General features: G+C 43.0%; 1 protein-coding gene across 1 annotated transcript in view; it reads right to left on the reverse strand.

The window, feature by feature from the left end:
- AQR (aquarius intron-binding spliceosomal factor) overlaps positions 1-22,220 on the reverse strand; it is a 232,907-nt gene that overhangs the window by 68,711 nt on the left and 141,976 nt on the right. Inside the window, exons 20-30 of the mRNA XM_075844724.1 lie at positions 14,498-14,739; positions 14,256-14,402; positions 13,704-13,773; positions 12,391-12,501; positions 8,036-8,145; positions 5,374-5,509; positions 4,143-4,352; positions 3,530-3,667; positions 1,462-1,533; positions 504-691; positions 242-413 (exon numbers count right to left, since the gene is read on the reverse strand). Of these exons, the coding sequence (XP_075700839.1) occupies positions 242-413; positions 504-691; positions 1,462-1,533; positions 3,530-3,667; positions 4,143-4,352; positions 5,374-5,509; positions 8,036-8,145; positions 12,391-12,501; positions 13,704-13,773; positions 14,256-14,402; positions 14,498-14,739 (1,596 nt within the window). The remainder of the gene's footprint in view (positions 1-241; positions 414-503; positions 692-1,461; positions 1,534-3,529; positions 3,668-4,142; positions 4,353-5,373; positions 5,510-8,035; positions 8,146-12,390; positions 12,502-13,703; positions 13,774-14,255; positions 14,403-14,497; positions 14,740-22,220) is intronic.

Here is a 22,220-nt window from a genome sequence, read left to right on the forward strand (position 1 = left end):
ACAATCGATTAAGAAAAGCTATAGAAGCATTTTTTGCCTTATTATATTGTGGATTTACACTCAGTTTCATGTACTTTTATTTGAGGACCATCCAGATTCTGGATACATGATAAACTGGCACCTATTAGGTTCTATTGATGATGGAATAAAGGAATTTTACTGTATATGAAACACATTTCTGATTATTAGTAGCCTCTGCTCATAACCTAGTTCTAATTAAACATCAACATGAGACCATTACCTGGTAAAAATAGGGGTTGGGCTCAGACTCCCCTACTCCATTGAAGTCTTCAACATTTATAAGCTGGAAGTCGTACAGAAATCCAGCATTAGCGGCTCTGAACTCAGGCAGCAGCTGCACATGAGGTAGATTCCCCAAACTCTTGTAGCGCCAGTTGTACAGATTGCACAAACTAGGATGAAAAAAAAAAGTACATCGTTTTTTGGGCCAAAAAGATAAGTTACCTGTATCTAAAAAAATAAAGAAATAAAAAACAGTCTACCTTGCTCTGGCTCTTCCTTGGGCATCGAGGTCCACAGTTGGAACACCCAGCCTGACAAACCGCGTGAAGAGTGATTGTTCCATATTTGAGTATTTCTGGAAGGCCATGTTCTTGATCACAGGTGGTAATTGGTGATGGTCTCCAATCATGATCCATCGCTTCAAACGACTAAAGCCATCTTCTGGGTTCTACAGGGGAAGTAAAATACATGCAATCATAAAAACCTTATTAAAAGATTGTTGGATCCCAACCACATGTGACAATGATGGCTGGCCACTGGTGGCAACAGAAAGCGGTTTTATCAGTAGTCACTGGAGTTATTAGAAGTAGCTCATACAGCACAAAGAACATTATACTGACAGGCTTACATAAAGAATGGATTAAAGTGAACCTGTAAATGACCCGGACAAATTTACTTTATTGGGTCCTGCCTCCCCACATTCAGACAATTTAGCAACGTAGGTGCATGAAGCCTTGTTTCTTGTGGAACAAGTTGAGGTATTTTTTTAAAGCATCATATTGGGGTCCATACTAGTAGGAGGATATTGTTATTCATTTGTATTATCGTTGGAATGTGTAAAAATAGAAAAATATATATTGAATTATAGTAATTAACTATTCCCAAAGAAAGGTGCCTTTACCCTGAGATGTGTTTTGGCTTGCAGGGAACTTATTGATAATTATTACTGATAGAATCTACCAGGACAACCCTGATTTGGGGTACCTATAAATGAGCGGTGTACACAGGATGTGTCATCAAACTCTGGTTACCCCAACCTTGAAATATGAAAAGCTCAGTAACAAGACACCAACATTTCTCTCTGTCTATGAACACTTCAGGTTAACCTCAGGATATCTAGCTCGGCATATTTAGCAACGTTGAAGTGCCTGGGTATTGACTTGCTGGTCAACTGTTATTACAACAGAGTTCAAGAGGTCAGAAGCCCACATATTGTACCTGCAGGAGGAGGGGGATGAAGGTCTCAATTTCTAGAATCTGAGCAGCTTCTTCCATCAGGATGTTATCATACTGCAGAGAAAAGACAGGAACCAAGAGTCAGCAGGATAGGAGAGAACTTCAAGGTGACCGTCTGCAGACGTTTTACAGAACAGTCTGAAGCTGCAAAAACATCTGGGCCAATAACAAAAAAAAAAGCATTTTTGGTGCTAATGCAGGTAACAATGCCAAACAAGTCTGGATGAGATTACCTTAAAATACCTCACACAAAATAACAGGCTGACATTTTATTGAGAACTTGTTACCGTACACTTTTTTACATTATAAATACAGCAGCCCCACAGCTAGTTTTGACCTTTAAAAATAAATAGAAATTGTATATATCTCTTTATGAATTTAGTGCAGATCACAAATCTGCAATGAGCGCCACCATTTTCAATACTTTAGACAATCCCTTTCTGCAAGGAGGGACCCCCAAAAATAAACAGATCACAAGATGTTCTGCTGCTGAGACCTCCAGCAATCACCTGTAATCTTTGCAGAAACCTTATAAATATTAGGGAATAATAACAAAATGTTTTGTCCTGTGACCCCCTATCGCTGGCCGCTCTCCCCATAGAAGTCAATTGAGCATTGAAGTCTATGGGAGTTACGGAATGAGCAAAGCAAGCAGCCCTTTGCTTTTTCCTTAAAGGGATTATCCAGTGGCTAAAAATTGCTGGCCTAGCCTCATTATAAGCCATCAATAGCTGATGGGTCGGGGTCCGACTCCCGGGACCCCCGCCAATCAGCTGTTTTGAAGGGGTCGCAGCACTCGTACGAGCGCTGCTTCCTTTTAATTTCTTCTTGCTCACTGTAAATCGTCGACATGGAAGTAGCAGCAATTCACAGGTATTGCAGCCTTTTCTCCTATTAAAGTGAATGGGAGAATAGGCTGCAATACCCGTGAATCGTCACTACATCCGTGTCAACGATTCACAGTGCGCAAGAAGATATGAAGAGGAAGCAGCGCTCGTACGAGCACTGTGGCTCCTTCAAAACAGCTGATCGGCGGGGGTCCAGGGAGTCAGACCCTGACCCATCAGCTATTGATGGCCTATCCGGAGAATAGGCCATCAATTTTTAGAGATTGGATAACCCCTTTAACTCCTGTGGACTTCAATGGAGTCTTTATCTCTCCAATGACTTCTTTGGTAAGTGGCCGGCCGGAATAAGCGAACGGGGGTCACGGGACCGTCGTTCTCTTGATAGGACTCGCATTCGTCAAGCATTCATAACATATCCTTGGAACGTTTTGGGTCCTCCCGAGCAAGACATGCTCTTCTTCAATTATAGATGGAAATCATAAACAAGGGACTGCCCCCTATATAAACCAAATGCGCAAATAGGTTAATTAAAAAGGGGATTTTCCAAACAATCCATTAACACTGCACATGCTCTGCAGAGGCATTATGGTGCCTGAACAGATTCTGCTCTACTGCACTTCCAGCCAGTACAGACAGGGACATAACAAGAGATATTTTGAGACACCGACTCATCAACGCAATGTGTACCTTTATAGAAAGGAGACATATTCACTTTAAAGTACTTTGTTGAGTCATAAGAAATTAATGGCCTATCCTTAGGAAAGGCCATCCATATCTGATCGGTGGGGATCCAACTCCAGACACCACCGCCGATCAGCTATTTTGAAGGGGCGAGCACTGCTTCCCCTTCATTACTGTCACTGCTCATACCGTGAAATGCTGAGACACTTGCAGCGGTGGTTGACAGTATTACAACCTTGTCCCATTCATTTCAATGGGAGAAGGCTGTAATACTGTTAAACGCCACTACAAGTGTGTCGGCGAATCACACTACGAGCAGATAAAGAATGAACGGGAAGCGGTGCTCGTACAATCGGCGGGGCTGCCGTGAGACTGTTCCCCTACCAATCAGATATTGATGACCTATCCTGAGAACAGGCCATCAATTCCTTATGACTGGACAATTCCTTTAAGCATGTTTTTATAATTTTGTCAGATTTAACTATTGCTTAGATATTTCCACATCAATGTCTTAAATTTACCTTGAAACCTAGATCCACAAGGTCATGACGTTTTAGAGCTGCATGAGTACAGGTCATGGCAATGATCTTGGCCTCCTTTACAAGGAGATACTTCGAACGATCCAGCCCACTGCGTAACAACTCAAAGGCCCGGAACTCCTGAAGAGGTAGAAAGTAAGCTCAGTACATTTCATTGTTACGTGCCTGTCCATCGTTATTGTATCTGCATCAGATGTAATCTACTAGAATGGGGAACATGCTAAAGAATTATATGCCAAAATAAAAGAAGCATTATGTACGAGGCATTTATAATGTAGATACCCTTTTAAATTCAAACGTATAGCACTAAAAATAAGTATTGTTTTTGGATCAAACCTCAACCTAGCACCACTGATACGTTGCCACTAAACACAAGTTACTGTGCTCCATGTGCACCACTGCACAGAACTCCATCAAGTGTTTCTCTGTAGCCCGACAACCTTCAATATTGACAGCAAGATATTGCACAATAATCTAACAGTGCAAGTGTTAAACATTTCCTGTTTAGTGCAGTGTTCGGTTTCACAAGAGCAGTGGGAGCGCAGCAGGGCAGATCACTTTACATAGAGTGTGCTCGTTCTTGGACAATACCCACCTCCAGCTGAGTGAATATTTTTTTAACATGCCGGAAACATCCTTCAGCAATCTCCATGTCCTCCTGATTGGAGCATCCTTTGAATATAGGTTGGGGTGCATTGGAGAAGTATTGGTGGAAAGGAAAGAATTTGGCAATGTCACCGACATCAGGGGCTTGGGAGGACTTGGTTTTCACCTTGCTCTGGTAAGCCTCCCATCGTGACATTATCTGCGGGGATGCCATAAAATAGAATTTACACAAAGGAATTTTATTAAGAAATCCAAAATCCAACAACTGTTTTCTAAATGGACGGTGCGCAAATGAATGACCATCCATTTAATGCATAGACAGACCAGGTCCACCAGAGCGGGAGCCGTCCTTAGCCGACTCATAGAGGGTGGTTTTGAGCAGGACACCTGTCCTCTATGATGTCCATATGTCCCAATAGCTCATAATGGTTGGCTGCATGAGTCTTAATTAGTTAAAATGTAGCTAAACGTTCGACAAACTTCTGATATCTCATAGTGACATCAGAAGTTTGGTGGATTGGTGGGGGTCCGAGCATTGAGACCCCCACCAATCGCTAGAACGAAGTAGCTGAAGTGCTCGTGTAAGCATTTAGCTGCTTCGTGTCTGTTCGGCTTTTTCCGGAAAAAAATGTATCAGTGTACGGACACAATACAAAGTCTATGAGCCCGTACTCCGATACATCGGCTTTCCGGAAAAAGCCGAATAGATACGAAGCGGTTGAGCGCTCACACGAGTGCTTCAGCTGCTTCTTTCTAGCGATTGGTGGGGTCTCAGTGCTCGGACCCCACCAATCCAAACTTCTGACATGTCACTATGACATTTCAGAAGTTTGTTGAACGTTTAGATACACTTTAACCCCTTGCAATAATTCCTATTAGAGCCCATAGACGTCATAGAAGGGTTTGCCCCCTGGGGACCCAATCTATTAGCCAGAGTGGAAGGTAAAGAAAAAAGATCAACTTTCGATCTGGTGGACTCAGCCCAGCCTTTACTACATGATTGTAACATTGTTTGATTTATATATAGAAGTTGCATGAAATCCTATTTATACAATGCAATTACATTTATAAACTGGAAGTGGTTTCTCTTCAGAAATACATTAGACGTCATAATCCCGTACGACTTGGCGGTGTGGAGCTCTAGCCTTACAGAGACCCCCAACAAGCTGGTGGCTTGAAATGAACCTTAGTAAACACGATGCATGAAACCGGTTACTCACCTGGTACAAAAAGAAGTGGCCAGCCGTCTCACACGTATAGGACACATCTCCAGGAACCCCCAGACTCTCCTGTAGGCGTCCTACTTCATTCAGTAACTCAAGTCTGCGTGCTAGCACATAATTCACTCGTCCATACCTGGGAAGATTAGAAAACATTTAGGACATGTTCACACAGCGATCCAAAAAAACGACGTGTAAACTTGTCAAATACGCTAGCGTTTCTTGTGAAGTGCTTTTTAAAAAATAGGCGCTTTTGATACGTTTTCAAAGTGTTGTTTGCCGCACAATTAGGACTCCTATTGACTATGAGAACATTTGGTTCATTTTCGGCGCGTTTTACGTGTCAAAGAATTGACCTAGCACTTTTTTTTTTACACTATGCGTTTTTTAAATACGCTTGTGTAATAAGACGCGTTCTATGTACTAACTTTGCACTTTCCTATTGATTTGAATGTAAAGCTAAATCAAGCATTTCTTGACGCATATTTCGGCGCGTAAAGCATGCCAAAATGCAAGCCAAAAACACGCCGTGTGAACGGGGCCTTACAATCGCAAATATTTGAATTAAATAGAGTGATTCCAACATATAAAATGAATGCCCTAATGGGCCACAAGTGAAGCCTATGTAAATTAAAGTGTAGCTAAACGTTTGACAACCTTCTGACATGTCAGACGTTTGGATTGGTGGGGGTCCGAGCACGGAGACACCCGCCAATCTCTAAAACGAAGCAGCTGAAGAGCTGAAGTGGATGATACTTCTCGTCAGAGCGCCCAGCTAGTAAAAGTAGTAAACACGCCCCGATGTACGCACATAATACACGCCCACTTGGACTTTTACTTTTAAACACACCCACTTGGACTTTTGCAAGCCTCATTTGCATAACTACAAAAATGGTCATAACTTGGCCAAAAATGCTCGTTTTTTAAAAATAAAAACGTTACTGTAATCTACATTGCAGCGCCTATCTGCTGCAATAGCAGATAGGGGTTGCAAAATCTGGTGACAGAGCCTCTTTAAGATAAAAGTTATCCAGACTCTGCAATTTCGGCTGACAAAGGGGAATCTGGCATGTTAGATTTCAAGATGCCCGATCTCTTGCATCAGAAGGAGTTAAGCTATGTATTTTCTTGGACTTTAGTGAAGTATAGTAAAAGTAATGCTACAATGCCTGATTCACACGAAAGCTGCGCAACTCGGACGTGAAAAACTGCCGTTTTTTACGTCCGAGGTGCATCCGTGCTCGGCGCTGCAGGGCGCGATGTCACGCATCCCCCATAGTTGAGTCTATGGAGGGATGTGTAAAAAGACAGGACATGTCCTATTTTCACACGGTCCGTTGAAACAACGGCTGTGTGAATGGCCACATTGAATTACACGGCTGTTTCAACGGCCGTCCCGCGGATGTTTAACACGTTCGTGTGAATCAGGCCTACCTTTGCCACCTGGAAAATAGTCAGAACTATCTGATGGTTTTCAATTATTGTACAAATACAGAGATAAAAGTAACGGGCCAGAGTCTATAATGAATTTATACAACTAGATAACAGTAAGGGTAGTAGCCTAGCGCAAAAGCCTCTTACAAAGCACTGAGCAATGGCAATTGCCCCTGTGTGTACAATAATAAGATTCTTTCTGATCTTTTCTGTGACTGAAGATTCCAGCACTGAATAAGTTAAAGAGGCTCTGTCACCAGATTTTGCAAACCCTATCTGCTATTGCAGCAGATAGGCGCTGCAATGTAGATTACAGTAACGTTTTTATTTTTTAAAAACGAGCATTTTTGGCCAAGTTATGACCATTTTTGTAGTTATGCAAATGAGGCTTGCAAAAGTCCAAGTGGGTGTGTTTAAAAGTAAAAGTCCAAGTGGGCGTGTATTATGTGCGTACATCGGGGCGTTTTTAATACTTTTACTAGCTGGGCGCTCTGAAGAGAAGTAACATCCTCTTCTCTTCAGAACGCCCAGCTTCTGACAGTGCAGATCTGTGACGTCACTCACAGGTCCTGCATCGTGACGGCCACATCGGCACCAGAGGCTACAGTTGATTCTGCAGCAGCATCAGCGTTTGCAGGTAAGTCGATCTTACCTGCAAACGCTGATGCTGCTGCAGAATCAGCTGTAGCCTCTGGTGCCGATGTGGCCGTCACGATGCAGGACCTGTGAGTGACGTCACAGATCTGCACTGTCAGAAGCTGGGCGTTCTGAAGAGAAGAGGATGTTACTTCTCTTCAGAGCGCCCAGCTAGTGAAAGTATTAAAAACGCCCCGATGTACGCACATAATACACGCCCACTTGGACTTTTACTTTTAAACACAACCACTTGGACTTTTGCAAGCCTCATTTGCATAAATACAAAAATGGCCATAACTTGGCCAAAAAAGCTAGTTTTTTAAAAATAAAAACGTTACTGTAATCTACATTGCAGCGCCTATCTGCAGCAATAGCAGATAGGGGTTGCAAAATCTGGTGACAGAGCCTCCTTAAGAAAGCCTCATTTGCATAAATATAAAAATGGTCATAACTTGGCCAAAAATGCTCGTTTTTGAAAACAAAAAACGTTACTCTTATCTACATTGCAGCGCCGATCTGCTGCAATACGAGATAGGGGTTGCAAAATCTGGTGACAGAGCCTCTTTAATCACTGTTCCTTCAGGGCTCTCACCTGCTGAAATCCTTCTCTGTCTCCAGCGCCTCCTCTCCATGCCCCAGACGCAGGAGGTGCCTCTCGTCAATATCTAGGGCCATAATCTTCTCAAACAGCTGGTTGAGTGCCTGCAGATTGATAGGGACAGGAGGAGAGAGGTATTTAGAGACTGCATGTTGATGTTCTAGGAAACCAGTTGTTGAGAGGGAAGGCAAGCATTCAGTAGAAACACCAAGCCAAACAGGTATTGAAGTAATCAGCTAGGTACCACGCAACAGATGGCACTGGTCAGACAACTAGAGTGACATGAGAATAGAGGAAGGGATAACAACCATCTACTTAAAGTGGTTTTCCCACGAGGGGCATTTATGACATATCCACAGGATATGTCATATATGTCAGATAGATGCGGGTCCCACTTCTGGGACCCACACCTATCTCTAGAACGGGGCCCCTAAGCCCCGTTCTACCTCTGTGTGATTTCCAACCATGAAGGTGAAAACAGAGTAGCTTGCTGAGCTACGCTTTTTTCGTAAGCCACATATAACTAAATAGTAGTTACGGAAACTGCGTAGCTCGCATGCTACGCTGCATCCGTAAATGCTATTCCGTACTATGGGAGTTACGGAAACAGTGTAGCTCGCGGTTTTCGTAACTCCCGACCATAAAGTGGGGAAGTGGCCGGGAGTCAGCGATCGCAGACAAATCAAGAACAGGGTTTAGGGGGCCCTGTTCTATAGATAGGTGCGGGTCCCAGAGGTGGGACCCGCATCTATCTGACATATGTGGATATGTCAAAAAACATCCCTCGTGGGAAAACCCCTTTAAAGGCTCATGTGTGTATGAACCCTTAGGTTTACGGACCATTTTTCATCCACATGACTGCCAGTGTTGTTTGTGTGTCATACGTTTTTCTCTGCTGTTTTCTTGCAAGCATTTCCTAGTTGCACTTTTCTTTTTTACCCCCCTGCATTTCTTTAGCAACTGATCCGTGAAAAACAGACAGCACACGGAAGTCATCTGTGCACTGTCCATTTTTTTCCCCACGCACCACTAGACTCGGAGGTCCGCAAAAACACCCTTTTTTTTTTAAACTATAATAGTACAGTAGTACAAAGGTCAGCCCTGGGGTCAACCTCAGCCACCAGATTAAATCACAGAACTGTGGGATGTACACATATGCCGTAATGCAGGAAATTAGGGCATGTTGAGCCAATTGTACTCAATTGGAAGGGCGTTAACATCAACAGAAAACAATAGAAACACATTTATTTCAGTGAGTGCCTTGTAGGGTTCATTTTGTTCCTTTCACATCAATCTGCAATGTGAAATGTCCATTTTGGACAATCCCTTTAATATAAAGGAACCCCAATAGCCAAGGGCTGGACTAAAAAAGCCACGTCAACCGTGTTTGACTCCCTGCACTTTTCAACATGGATGAAGCTAGATGCTGTCACTGGCAGCATCCAGCTCCAGATCTTCCTTCAGAACAGACTGACAGGTCCTACAGGGCAAAGTAATCACAGAGAGCCAATGGGAAGCAAGTACATGGGTTAGGGGGCTGGAGGATTTTGTGGTTGTGACTACTGAGAAGGGGTGGGCTGGGCGGATGGTTGATGAGACTACTGAGAGAAGGGTGGTAGATTGTGGCTGTGACTACTGGGGAAGCAGAGGGTGAGAAAAGGACACAATTTTAAGGATACATTTACCAAGAGTGGTAGTGGTGCAGCAGAGGGGATCACCATTACTGCACCACCTCAAAACCGAATGTAACTACAGCAGAAAAAATTTACCGTAGTTAATAACCTAGATATGACCGTATTAAAGTGCCCTTACTGCTAGAGCCATGGGACAGAAGACAGGCAATTTTTACTATTACGAAGGAGTGAACGGTTAGAACTACCGAGGGACGCTCTATTCAGAGTACTGGAGGGTAAAAACCTCAAGTGACTAGTAAGGCCAGGTTCACACATCCCAGGTTTTAGAGTGGATCTGGCCTCAAGGCACATTGTTGCTGGCTCCTAAACAATTTTTCAAGTCTAAAGTAATATAATGTATAGTGTTTAGACATGTCAACATCAGAGCTAAATGTGCTATCTTCACATAAATAACAACAAACATAAAAAACATCAAACAGGGTTAGAAGAGAAATTGATGTGGAGTAGGGAAGGCAGATACTACAGAACTCAATCAAAACTATATATTCCTCTTATGGGTAAAGAAGCAAGCAGATAAAACATGAGTATGTCTATTATTGGGAAGAGTGTGATAATGGCTTTGTAGGTTGGGACTAGACAATAACAATATTATACTAACGAATAGCATTGAAGTTACCGTAGAAAGAAAGGATCTAAATATACAGGGAGGGAATCAAGTAACATTCTAAGATCAGATGACTTAGGAGGGTTCTGCAGGCAACACCACTCCACTATAGAAAGCACTTTACTTAGAGGCACATCAAGCAGAATTTCAAAACACAGCTTTTACATTGAAACACGGGATTGTGTTGATGGAGATAAATACTTGCGCAATAAACACAATATCTTTGAGGCCAGGATCACACACACAGAGCTTTGATGTAGTTTTTGGCTTGTTTTTTTTTAGTCAAAGCCAGGAGTGGATCCAAATGGTATAAAGTAAAAAACTGATGCATCTTCTTTCTTCTGTATCCACTTCTGTGTGTGGCTAAAAAGAAGAAAAAAAAACCCAAAACACAGCTAGAAACTGCATTGAAGTGTGTGTGTGATCCTGGCCTAAAGCATCTAAGGCAAGCACTAGCGGACAACTTTGGTGTTTTTAAGATCTCAGTCACAGGAGGGTTAGGGTATGTTCACACGGCTTATTTATGGACGTAATTCGGGCGTTTTTGCCCCGAATTACGTCTGAAAATAGCGCCTCAATAGCGTTGACAAACATCTGCCCATTGAAAGCAATGGGCAGACGTTTGTCTGTTCACACGAGGCGTAATTTACGCGCCGCTGTCAAATGACGGCGCGTAAATAGACGCCCGCGTCAAAGAAGTGACCTGTCACTTCTTTGGCCGTAATTGGAGCCGTTATTCATTGACTCCAATGAATAGCAGCGCTAATTACGGCCGTAATGGACGCGGCGTTCAAGCGCCTGCACATGCCGTTATGGCTGAAATTACGGGGATGTTTTCAGGCTGAAACATCCCCGTAATTTCAGCCGTTACGGACGCCCTCGTGTGAACATACCCTTAAGCAGCTTAAATTGCCTGGAGACCCTAAAAAGCGATAAGGAAAAAAAAATTGTACAACTTGATGCATTCATTTAGGTGTGACAATACTTCAGTGGCTTCATAAATAGGATGTTGATGAGCACCTATGGGCGAAGTCATCAAGTCAAGACTTAAAGCGTAGCTAATTTTTCATGTGACTTTTACAGAATAAGCGGTCATATATCATGTATAGAAGTAGCAGAAGCATGGAGAAGATTATACAGCGGTAATAAGCAGTGTAGCTAAGAATACAGCACTGGGGTGAAACCGTAAGGCTGGGTTCACACGACCATGTTACGTTCGTAATGGACGGAACGTATTTCGGCCGCAAGTCCCGGGCCGAACACACTGCAGTGAGCTGGCTCCTTGCATCATACTTATGTACGATGCTAGGAGTCCCTGCTTCTCCGTGGAACTACTGTCCCGTACTGAAAACATGATTACAGTATGGGACAGTTGTCCTGCAGCGAAGCAGGGACTCCTAGCATCGTACATAACTATGATGCTAGGAGTCCCTGCTTCGCTGCAGGACAACTGTCCCATACTGTAATCATGTTTTCAGTACGGGACAGTAGTTCCACGGAGAGGCAGGGACTCCTAGCATCGTACATAAGTATGATGCTAGGAGCCAGCTCCCTGCAGTGTTCGGTCCGGGACTTGCAGCCGAAATACGTTCCATCCATTACGGACGTAACATGGTCGTGTGAACCTAGCCTAACACTTATCAAGAAGCTGTAGCACATCTTTCTGTGTCTTTCTAACTGTGCGCTTGCTCTCCCCCTCCACTCTGCATAGACTTGTATGGGCAGTTTGTCTGTGTCTCTTTCACCCTCTGCTGCCACCTCCTGCTCCGCCCGTCCCCAATCCATAGACATGTATTGAAAGGCAGTGAAGAGACACTTTCTGCAGTCAGTCTGTAACTGTGGGTGGGCGGCAGATTACATGAAGACACCTAGTGGCAGTAACTTCACACAGAATCCGCATGGATAGAACGAGTAAATGTTAACTGTATTACAGTTAACATATCAGGTATACTATTAGATTAGTAAAAGTTGTTTGAACAGATACTGCCCATTTAAAATCATCAATATGTGTGTATATTCCCTTTTTTGGAAAAAAAATTACAAATATTTACCTGGTTAGAATGAGTGACGATAAGAGTCCTCTGCTCAGGGAAATTGTGATATAGGTTGGAAATAATCTGAACCGCTACATCTGTTTTGCCTGTGCCAGGAGGTCCAACAACCTTTGAAATAGTAACAAGAATAAAACATCCTGGAAATGATAAATCCGTCTGTAGATAACATATATAGCAGGGAGCTGCAGACAAGAAACCTACTGAACATTAATGTAGTTTTATTCTAACAATGGATACGTTCAGATCACAGAACCATTGAATACATAGTAGACGCCTGTCTGGGTATTATGGAACTACAGTTGTATTTGATTACTATATTTACTATGTGAGACAGAGCAGTGGATGTGCACCCGTTTATATTAGTCATAGTGAAGAGAAACAGAGCAAACAGCTGGAGGTATTATCCCAGTGTGAAATCTAACAGAGTAGGGGGCACAGCTTACGACTACTGAACTAACCACCGAACATTTGTGGTAAATAAGAAACTGAAAGTACAGTCAAAGTGTTGGTAATATCTATTGCAACCACGCGGATCACACATTACACAGTCAAACCTTCTCTGGAAAGTTATAAGCTAACATCTGTTAGGTCACAGTGACATTTGTCACCAGTGTCTTCCACATTCAGCACATACACATCAGTAGGGTGTGAATATGGGGAATTTTGATTATTAACATTTATGAGCCTGAGGGGACCGGGCATCAGAGCTCTGCAGCGAGAGAATGGGACTTTGAGCAATGATAGACTATATTACGAAGGCACTACATTTTAGAGTACTGCATTAATGCAATAAAATAATTAAGACTTCATTCATCTATAAGTGTATATGAATGTAAAATTCTAAAAAACAAAAAATGCTTAAAGAGAATCATTTGAGTCAATACCCTATTAAGGCCTCATGCACACCTCGTATTACAGCTCCGTATTGTACAGAGGCAAAAAAAGGCCTCTACCATAGAGATGCATGGGGCCTTACTGTGCTCTTTGCTCGCCTACAAATTCATGTGGTGTTATAGAGATTTTCTTCTGTTGGATTCTACATAAACATAACATCCATAAAAAAAATTGTGACACGCTTCATTGGATGTTATGTAAACGGAGCTATGCTCCCCTACAAGCATTGCATGGTATGGTGGCACAAGGACTCCATACTACAAAGCCCCTCAAGACTCGGTGTGTATATTAAGTTCTACCGCAGCTCATGCTAGTGCAATAAGAGTTATGGTTTAGTAAATAAACCCTGCAACTCTTGACAATATGGCAAAAGGTTTATGTTTGTGTGTCTATATATGGCAAAATTTGCTTCTTACCATAGTAAGTCCAGGTTGCATTCCTGCTCGAATTGCTTCTGTCTGTGTTGCAGTGAACTGGATGGTATTCCTAGACACAACATATTGAACGTCTGACATCAGTGAAAAGTGCAGAAGCACAAACTTATGTGAGAAAACACAACGGTGATGAAATCTGCTTCATACCCAGTAAACAGCAGAGACAACATTTGCTTGGTTCTTCTGTGCCACAGTCCTCGGTGGCTACATGCATCACTACTATTGTTATTAAGAATTGGACCATGGATTAAAAACACTACGCTAGTCAGTATGTGTATGGAATTCTTAATGACATTGTGTCAAATTTTGTGTAAAGACTAACATGTTTTAATCTGTTCATTACAACAATACTGCTATATAGGCTGTTGTGACAAAGCCTTCACAAATGTTTATCCATTGCAGTTTTGCCATTATCTTTAGTGAATATTACTGCTACATGTGTCTCTTTATCATTCTCTAATGCCCATTTGTTCTAATGCCCATAGTTGTTCTAACTCATGCAGAAAAAGACACTGAAAACAACTGTGCTGTTACCGCTTAGGCTGGTTGTATGGGTAGGGACCACGGTTGGGAATAACATGAGGCTCCACAATCAGTGTGGGTGGCTCATCTTGAAAGGTTCCTTCCTCATTATCTTCTTTCCGTTTTTTCCCCTTTCCCCCATAGACTGGAAAAGTAATCCTGGGAAAGAACAAGCGGGTTTATAGTAAAATATTTGGACATTAAACCATACAAGGCATAGTGTTATTCTGGCACATCTAGAAAATATATGTTACCTGAATGGAGCCTTGTGCAAGGATGGGTCATCCACAGTCACCTTCACCGGATACCCCGGAAAACAAGCCTTCAAATGGTCCAGGCTCAGAAAAGTATCATTAAAATCCAGTGATGGGATCTGATTTGGCATTTTCGAATAGTGGGCACTTCCTGGATCACCATACCCCAATATAATATCATGAAGCCAGTCAGGCACCACACAGTCGGTGTTCATAAGTTTCCTGATGGTCTCGAGCACCGCCTGTGATGGTACATTTAGATGAAACCAGGGAATGGCATTTAAAGGAATGGTCTGAATTCACTGTAGATTACAAGACTTACATGACACGATTTGTAATTAGTGTTGTATAAATTGTACACAGTCCCTGCTGCGCTAACTTTGAGAAAAATCACTGGCATTGCAACAAATTTTTCAGGTCTATTTTCATTAGTATATAATGAAGCTGGTCCCTACCCATACGAAGTAAACTTTCTAGGCCTAGGCCTAAGAGAAAGAGAGAAGTCTCGCGTTGTACAGAACCTCAAATTTAGCGTGTATTTAGACATTGCAGTTAAGGTGCGGTTAAAGGCAAGGTGTCATAAAATTTTTTTATAGAATATTGCTTTTAGTATGATATTAAAATAAATTTTAATTTATTTGTGTTCTTGTGTTGTACTTTTAACTGTTTTCTTACTTTTACTTCTCTATGGGAGCTGCCATTTTTTTTGATCTCTGTAAGTGTCGATTAACAACACATACAGAGATGGAATACGGCACATACATCCCAATAGAGAATGTGAACGGGAGCCATTCCATTCACTATAGCGTACGCAGTCTGTGTGGGAACGGCGCATGCGCCGCTCCCACACAGACCAAAAGGAAGGTATTTGGCAGAGCGAAATCCGGCGCCATTTTCATGTGGACCGGAAGCTGCGGCCGGACAGTAAGATGACGACTTCTGGTCGCGGCTTCCGGCCATATGTTCAAGGCAGCGAAGACGCAAGGTATAGGAGCGGAGGCAGCAGGAGCAGGTAAGTTATGTATGTGATGTGTATATTATGTTCGTGTTATACGGTCTGATTACCACTGTATCTAATCCTCCTACACTGTGCATTCGCTCAGAAAATGGCGGCACACAGTTTTGGAGGTTTGAAGATTCAACCCCCTCTTTCTCCTGGCACTAGCCATAATAAGGGAGGGGGGATTGTGTAAGGACACTAGAGCGAGTGTGTCTACCCCAAATTTGCAGCATAAAGCAATGAGGTTGCTTTACCACATTGCCAATGCTGCAATTTTGGGAATTGCTCCCTCTAGTGAACAGCACATGGAAAGGTTATAAATTAGAATCTAATTTATAATATTTCCTGACTTGTGAAAACATGTAAAAAATTAAAACTATGTGTAATCACTTATATACTAACTGTTTAACTGAATAAAAATTCTAGCGACACATTCCCTATAATACCAGATAAAAAAACAAGCAAAAAAAACCCCCAAAAACTCACAAATGAAAACGGCATGCTTTTGTACCACAATTTGGTGTTTTGTTTTTTTTACCGCAACCGCACTGAAAAACACATCAAATTGTGGAACAACGCAAGTGGTTTTCACCACACCTCAACGTCTGAGTACACCATTATAAGGCTATGTTCACACGGAGTATTTTGGGGGAGGAATATATGCCTCAAAATTCCGTTTGGAACTTTGAGGCAGATATTCCTCTCCCTGTACACCGATTTTCGCGCCGTTTTTCGCCCGCGGCCATTGAGCGCCGCGGGCATAAAACAACGCGAAATACGCTTTCTCTGCCTCCCATTGAAGTCAATGGGAGGTCAGAGGCGGAAGCGCCCGAAGATGGGGCATGTCGCTTCTTTTTCCCGCGAGGCAGTTTTACTGCTCGCGGGAAAAAGACGCCGACGCCTCCCATTGAAATCAATGGGAGGCGTTCTCGGGCCGTTTTTGCCGAGTTTTGCGACGCGGTTTCCGCGTCAAAAAACTCGGCAAAATACCCCATGTGAACATAGCCTAAATATAGTAAATGTAGCAATTATTCAATTTAAAATAATTATATTTGATGTTTGCAAATATTTTAGCAGCAACAGGGTGCATATTTGTGTTTCTTTGCTTTTGCATTGGAGTCACAAAACATTAGCTCTTGCCCATTTAATAGTGCCATAGTGATTGGTGGGGGTTCGAGCACTGAGAACCCCACCAATCACTAAAATGAACCGGCAGAAGCGCTTGGGTGAGTACTGTGCTGCTTGGTTTCTGATTGGTTTGCCTCGGAAACCTGAGCGAGCGGTGTACAGGCTCATAGACTTTCTATTGGGCCCATACACCATCACTTCTGCTACATTTAGAGATCGGTGAGGGTCTCAGTGCTCGGACCCAGACCAATCAAATTATAATTTTTTTTTTTAAAGTTTAGATACCCTTTAAAGGGTTATACCAAAGTTGAGTCACATTTTTTTAATGCATTCTAATCATAAATTAAATTATAAATCAATTGTTGTTAAAATAACGTAAAAATTAATTCCCTAACTACCTTTTTTTTTTTTAAACTTGATAACTCAGCTAGTGCTGGTTATCTTTTATAAAAAGGGGCGTGATTGGCTCAATGTCAATCAAGCCGCTCTGCACTGTGCGCGCTCCCGACGTTGCTAATGTAGTTCTAGCAGCATCGGGAGAACGAAGGCTTACCACACATGGTTGAGACGAACACTGTGAATTTCAATGAACCCATGCCACTACTTACTGCAACACTCCGCCACCCTTCTCTGTAACCCACTTCCCCTCTTTGCGGAAAGCCACTTCTTGCCCCTTGCGGAACAGCAGATGATTTTCAAACTGTCCACTGTATCGAAGCATAACATGTTTTATCATCAAATACAGTTGCATGTCTAACATGCAGTGCGTGGAGCCGACCGCCGAACGGTGGACGGTCCGGCATCGAATGTGCATGCGCCGATATGCGCGTTCACGAGAGAAATTACATCCTTTCCGAAGGACGGAGAGGATATCATTGCGCAAGCGCAGACACCGCTGAAGGTAAATAGTGTAGGGATGTCACGATACCAGAATTTGGACTTCGATACCGATACTTTGTGTAGTATTGTGATTTCGTTACCAAAATGATACTTTGCCAAGAGTAATAAAAAAAAAAAAAAGTTCTTCCATTTTCTGATGTGAGGCACAAGGTGTGATACATTTTGAATGTGCCTCACATTAATAGTTATTAACCCCATCATGTTTCTCACACATTAACCCATTATGACTGAGGAACATGATGGGGTTAATTACTATTAATGTGAGGCACATGGAGGTTAAATTCATCACACCTCGTGCCTTACATTAATAAGTGAAAAGTTTTTATTTTATTTTTTTGACAGCGTACCCATCATAAAAGACGCCAAAAAATAGTTGTGCAGGTTATTACGGCCGCGCCAATAGCGAATATGTGTATATTTTATGTATTGAGACTTATTTTAATATTTTTTTGTAAAAAAAAAAAAAGGTGTGTGTGTGTGTGTTTTTTTTTTAAATTTAATATTACTTTATGTTTTTACTTTATTTTTAAACTTTAAATGTACTGGCACATATCAGATATGCCAATACATTAGCCTGTGTACGCATAGTACACAGGCAGTTGTTAGGATATACCGAAGTATGCCCTAACAGGAAATATGTTAAGACAGCCCTGGGGTCCTTCGATGGACCCTGGGCTGTCTGGCCACATATGGTATGGCCCTCGATCCCGTCACAGGAATTCCCTGTGATGCGATCCAAGGGGCATCCCCCTTCTCATCTACCACTGAATGCTGCAGTCAGCTTTGTTCGCAGCATTCAAGGGAATAGCGGCGGCGATCAGAGGTTTCTCTGACCTCCGCCGTTATAGAGCGGGCTGCGCCTGTGTAACCCAGCCATTGCCCCCAAACCGGACATTAAGTGCGCGCGCAGTCAGCATGAGGAGAGGCGTCCGGCGCTGCACTAATGAGCACCGGCACTGAACACAGAACATGGGGGTGTTTTGTAGTGCGCCCTCCATGTTCGGTCTTTAGTGCCGGCAATCATTAGTGCAGCGCTGGCCGCATCGCATCATGTGGCCGGCACGCACTTGTCAGGACTCAGGAGCGGGGCAATGACTGTATTACACAGCCGCAGCCCCGCTCTCATACATTCATATGTTACAATGCTAAGCTGTGTAGCAGCACAGCCTAGTATCGAAATACGTGAAATAACGGTATCGAACCGTTTGGGGATGCACGGTATCAGAGAAGTATTGAATAAAACATATTCTGCAGAAGAGTTAACACTAAGGCATTAGTACCTGTACCCAATGGGGACACACAACCTAATTACCCCACACACAAACACATTAGGGGCACCAACATTTAACAGCTAACCGATCAGTATGAATTCCAAAACATATTAATTAGTTCAAATTAAACCACTCATGAATAATGTCTTACATTAGTATACAGAGAATATTATGAAAAAAAGGTACTTGGTAACAAACAGCGAAAATGTATTTTCTCTGCCCCTCACATTACTGCATATCAGCTTCAACTGACTGTCATATCGAACTCTCATACAATGAAAGATGTGTCTTTAATTTCTCAAGACCAAGGAGGGCAGCAATTGAGAAGAAGCAGTATCAGTTATCTTCCTTCAGATCACTCTACATTAACCTGTTTATTGGTGGAGAACACTTCATAGAAATTCTACTACTCATCCACCAGTTTGCGTTAAAGTGAGCAAAATTTGGCCTGAAAATTTCCCATGCTGTAATACTCCACACAAGACCATATTTACAGTGTGCTTGCTTTGCCCTGTTCCGAAAAAATAGTGCGGCATCAGCCCCTGCTGAATGCTGCTCCACTAATTACTGCACTTGCTTGGCAGGAGAAAGAGGAGCACTGCTGCAGCATCACTGGCTGTGCATTCTTATATGGAGCAAGTTTATGGGAGCTAGTGGGGTGTTTAAATGTTTTACTTTCCACAGTCTTGGGGTTAAAGAGGGGTGTTACAGGGTTGAAATCTTTTCCTTGCACCATCACTTTAGGCAGCACTTTGGATCCCTGCCCCATCCTGCCTTCTCTGCATTACATCAGAGGTCCACTAGCAGCGGTTAGGCCCTGTTCACACGGAGTACTTTGACAAAGTTTTGCGGATCGGAAACCGCCCTGCAAAACTTGTCAAAAACCGTCCGAAAATGCCTCCCATTGATTTCAATGGGAGGCGGGGGTGGTTCTCTCCCGCAAGCGGTAAAACCGCCTCGTGGGAGAAAGAAGGGACATGCCCTATTTTCACACGTTTATGCCTCTGACCTCCCATTGACATCAATGGGAGGCAAAGAAAGCGTATATTGCAGAGCTTTTTCCCAAAGCACTCATTGGGCGCGAGCGAAAAACGCGGCGAAAATCAGGACAAACGACGTGCAGAAAGGACAAAATCTGCCTCAAAATCCCAAACGGAGTTTGGAGGCAGAATTTCCTCCTGCAAAAAACTCAGTGTGGACACAGCCTTAGAAAACACATAGGCATCTCAGTAGTAAGGGCTGGGAGGGGGCTGAGAGCAGGTCACAGTAGTAGAGTAGTAGAGGAATGGCTCAGTACTGTCATATGCCCACCCCTTCTAGGTCTTTGAGGATATGGGCAGTTTTTCAGTATAAGATCTATACCACCTATTAGGAGAGCACTGTCCACATGTATCTGTGTGAGAAAGTGCATGCTTCTATCCATGCCATGAACCCCCTCCCCTTGACCAACACAGATTATGGCACGTAGCACAGTCTACAGTTGCCCTGCAATATAAGTTTTGTATACATATGGGTATGTGCACACACACTAATTACGTCCGTAGTTGACGGACGTATTTCGGCCGCAAGTCCCGGACCGAACACAGTGCAGGGAGCCGGGCTCCTAGCATCATACTTATGTACGACGCTAGGAGTCCCTGCCTCTCTGCAGGACAACTGTCCCGTACTGTAATCATGTTTTCAGTACGGGACAGTAGTTCCACGGAGAGGCAGGGACTCCTAGCATCGTACATAAGTATGATGCTAGGAGCCCGCCTCCCTGCACTGTGTTCGGTCCGGGACTTGCGGCCGAAATACGTCCGTCAATTACGGACGTAATTAGTGTGTGTGCACATACCCTATCAAGGCGCAAGACCTGGACCATGGTTTGAGTGAAATGAACTTACAGAGCATTCAGAAAGTCTTCAGACCCTTTCACTTTTTCACATTTTGTTATGTTGACGCCTTGTGCTAAAATGAAAAAAACAAGTTTTTCCCCATCATTTTGCACTCAATACCCCATAACGACAAAGTAAAAAAAGAACTTTAGAAATTTTTGCAAATTTACTAAAAATTAAAAACTCAAATATCGCATAGACAGAAGTATTCAGAGCCTTTGCTATGACACTTGAAATTTAGCTCTGGGGACTTCCATTTCTCTAGATCATCTTTGAAATTTGTCTACACCTTGATTGGAGACCATCTGTGGTAAATTCATTTGATTGGACATGATTTGGAAAGACACACCCCTGTCTACATAAGGTCTCACAGCGGACAATGCATATCAGAGCAAAAACCAAGCCATGAGGAGGGAAGAATTGCATGTAGAGCTCAGGGACAGGACTGTATGGAGGCACAGATCTGGAGAAGGGTACAAAAAAAAAACATCTGCTGCACTGAAAGTTCCCAATAGCTCAGTGACCTCCATAATTCTTAAATGGAAGATTTTAACAACCAGGACTCTTTCTAGAGCTGGCCGTCCCACCAAACTAAAAAAATCAGGAGGTAGAAGAGCCTTGGTTAAGAGAAGTGACCAAGAACTCAATGGTCACTCTGGCTGAGATCCAAAGATTCATTGTGCAGATGGAGAAACTTCCAGAAGGTCAACCATCTCTGCAGCACTTCACCAATCTGGGCTTTATGGCAGAGTGGCCAGAAATAAGCCTCTCCTCAGTAAAAAACACATGAAAGCCCACCTGGAGTTTGCAAAAAAGCACCTAAAAGACACTGTGAGAAACACGATTTTGTGGGCTGATGAAACAAAGATTGACATTTTTGGCCTCAATTCCAAGAGTCATGTCTGGAGGAAACAAGGCACTGCTCATCACCTGCCCAATATCATCCCTACAGTGAAGCATGGTGGTGGCAGCATCATGCTGTGGAGTCTTTCAGCAGCTGGGAAAGGGAGACAGGTCAGCGTTGATGGAAAGCTGAATTGAGCAAAGTACAGAGATATTCTTAATGAAAACCTGATCTAGAGTGCTCTGGACCTCAGACTGGGCCAAAGGTTCCCCTTTCAATAAGACAATGACCTTAAGCACACAGCCAAGACAAAACAGGAGTGTCTTAGGGACAACTCTGTGAATATCCTTGAGTGGCCCAGCCAGAGCCCTGACCAGAACCCAATCGATCATCTCCGAAGAGACCTGAAACCGGCTGTCCGACAGTCCCCTATCCAACCTGACAAAGCTTGAGATGATCTACAGAGCAGAAAACACAAAAAATTCCCAAATCCAGGTGTGCAAGCCTCGTGGCATTCCCTTGTGGGAATACCCAAGAAGACTGTAGGCGGTTATCGCTGCCAAATGTACTTCAACTAAGTACTGAGTAAAGGGTCTGAATACTTAGGTCAATGCAATATTTTAGTTTTTTCTTTTCAATAAAATTAGCAAAGATTACTAACATTCTGTTTTCACTTCATTATTATGAGTATTTGGTGCAGAAT

Source organism: Rhinoderma darwinii, chromosome 12 (genome assembly GCF_050947455.1).
Source record: "Rhinoderma darwinii isolate aRhiDar2 chromosome 12, aRhiDar2.hap1, whole genome shotgun sequence".
Lineage (NCBI taxonomy): Eukaryota > Metazoa > Chordata > Amphibia > Anura > Rhinodermatidae > Rhinoderma > Rhinoderma darwinii.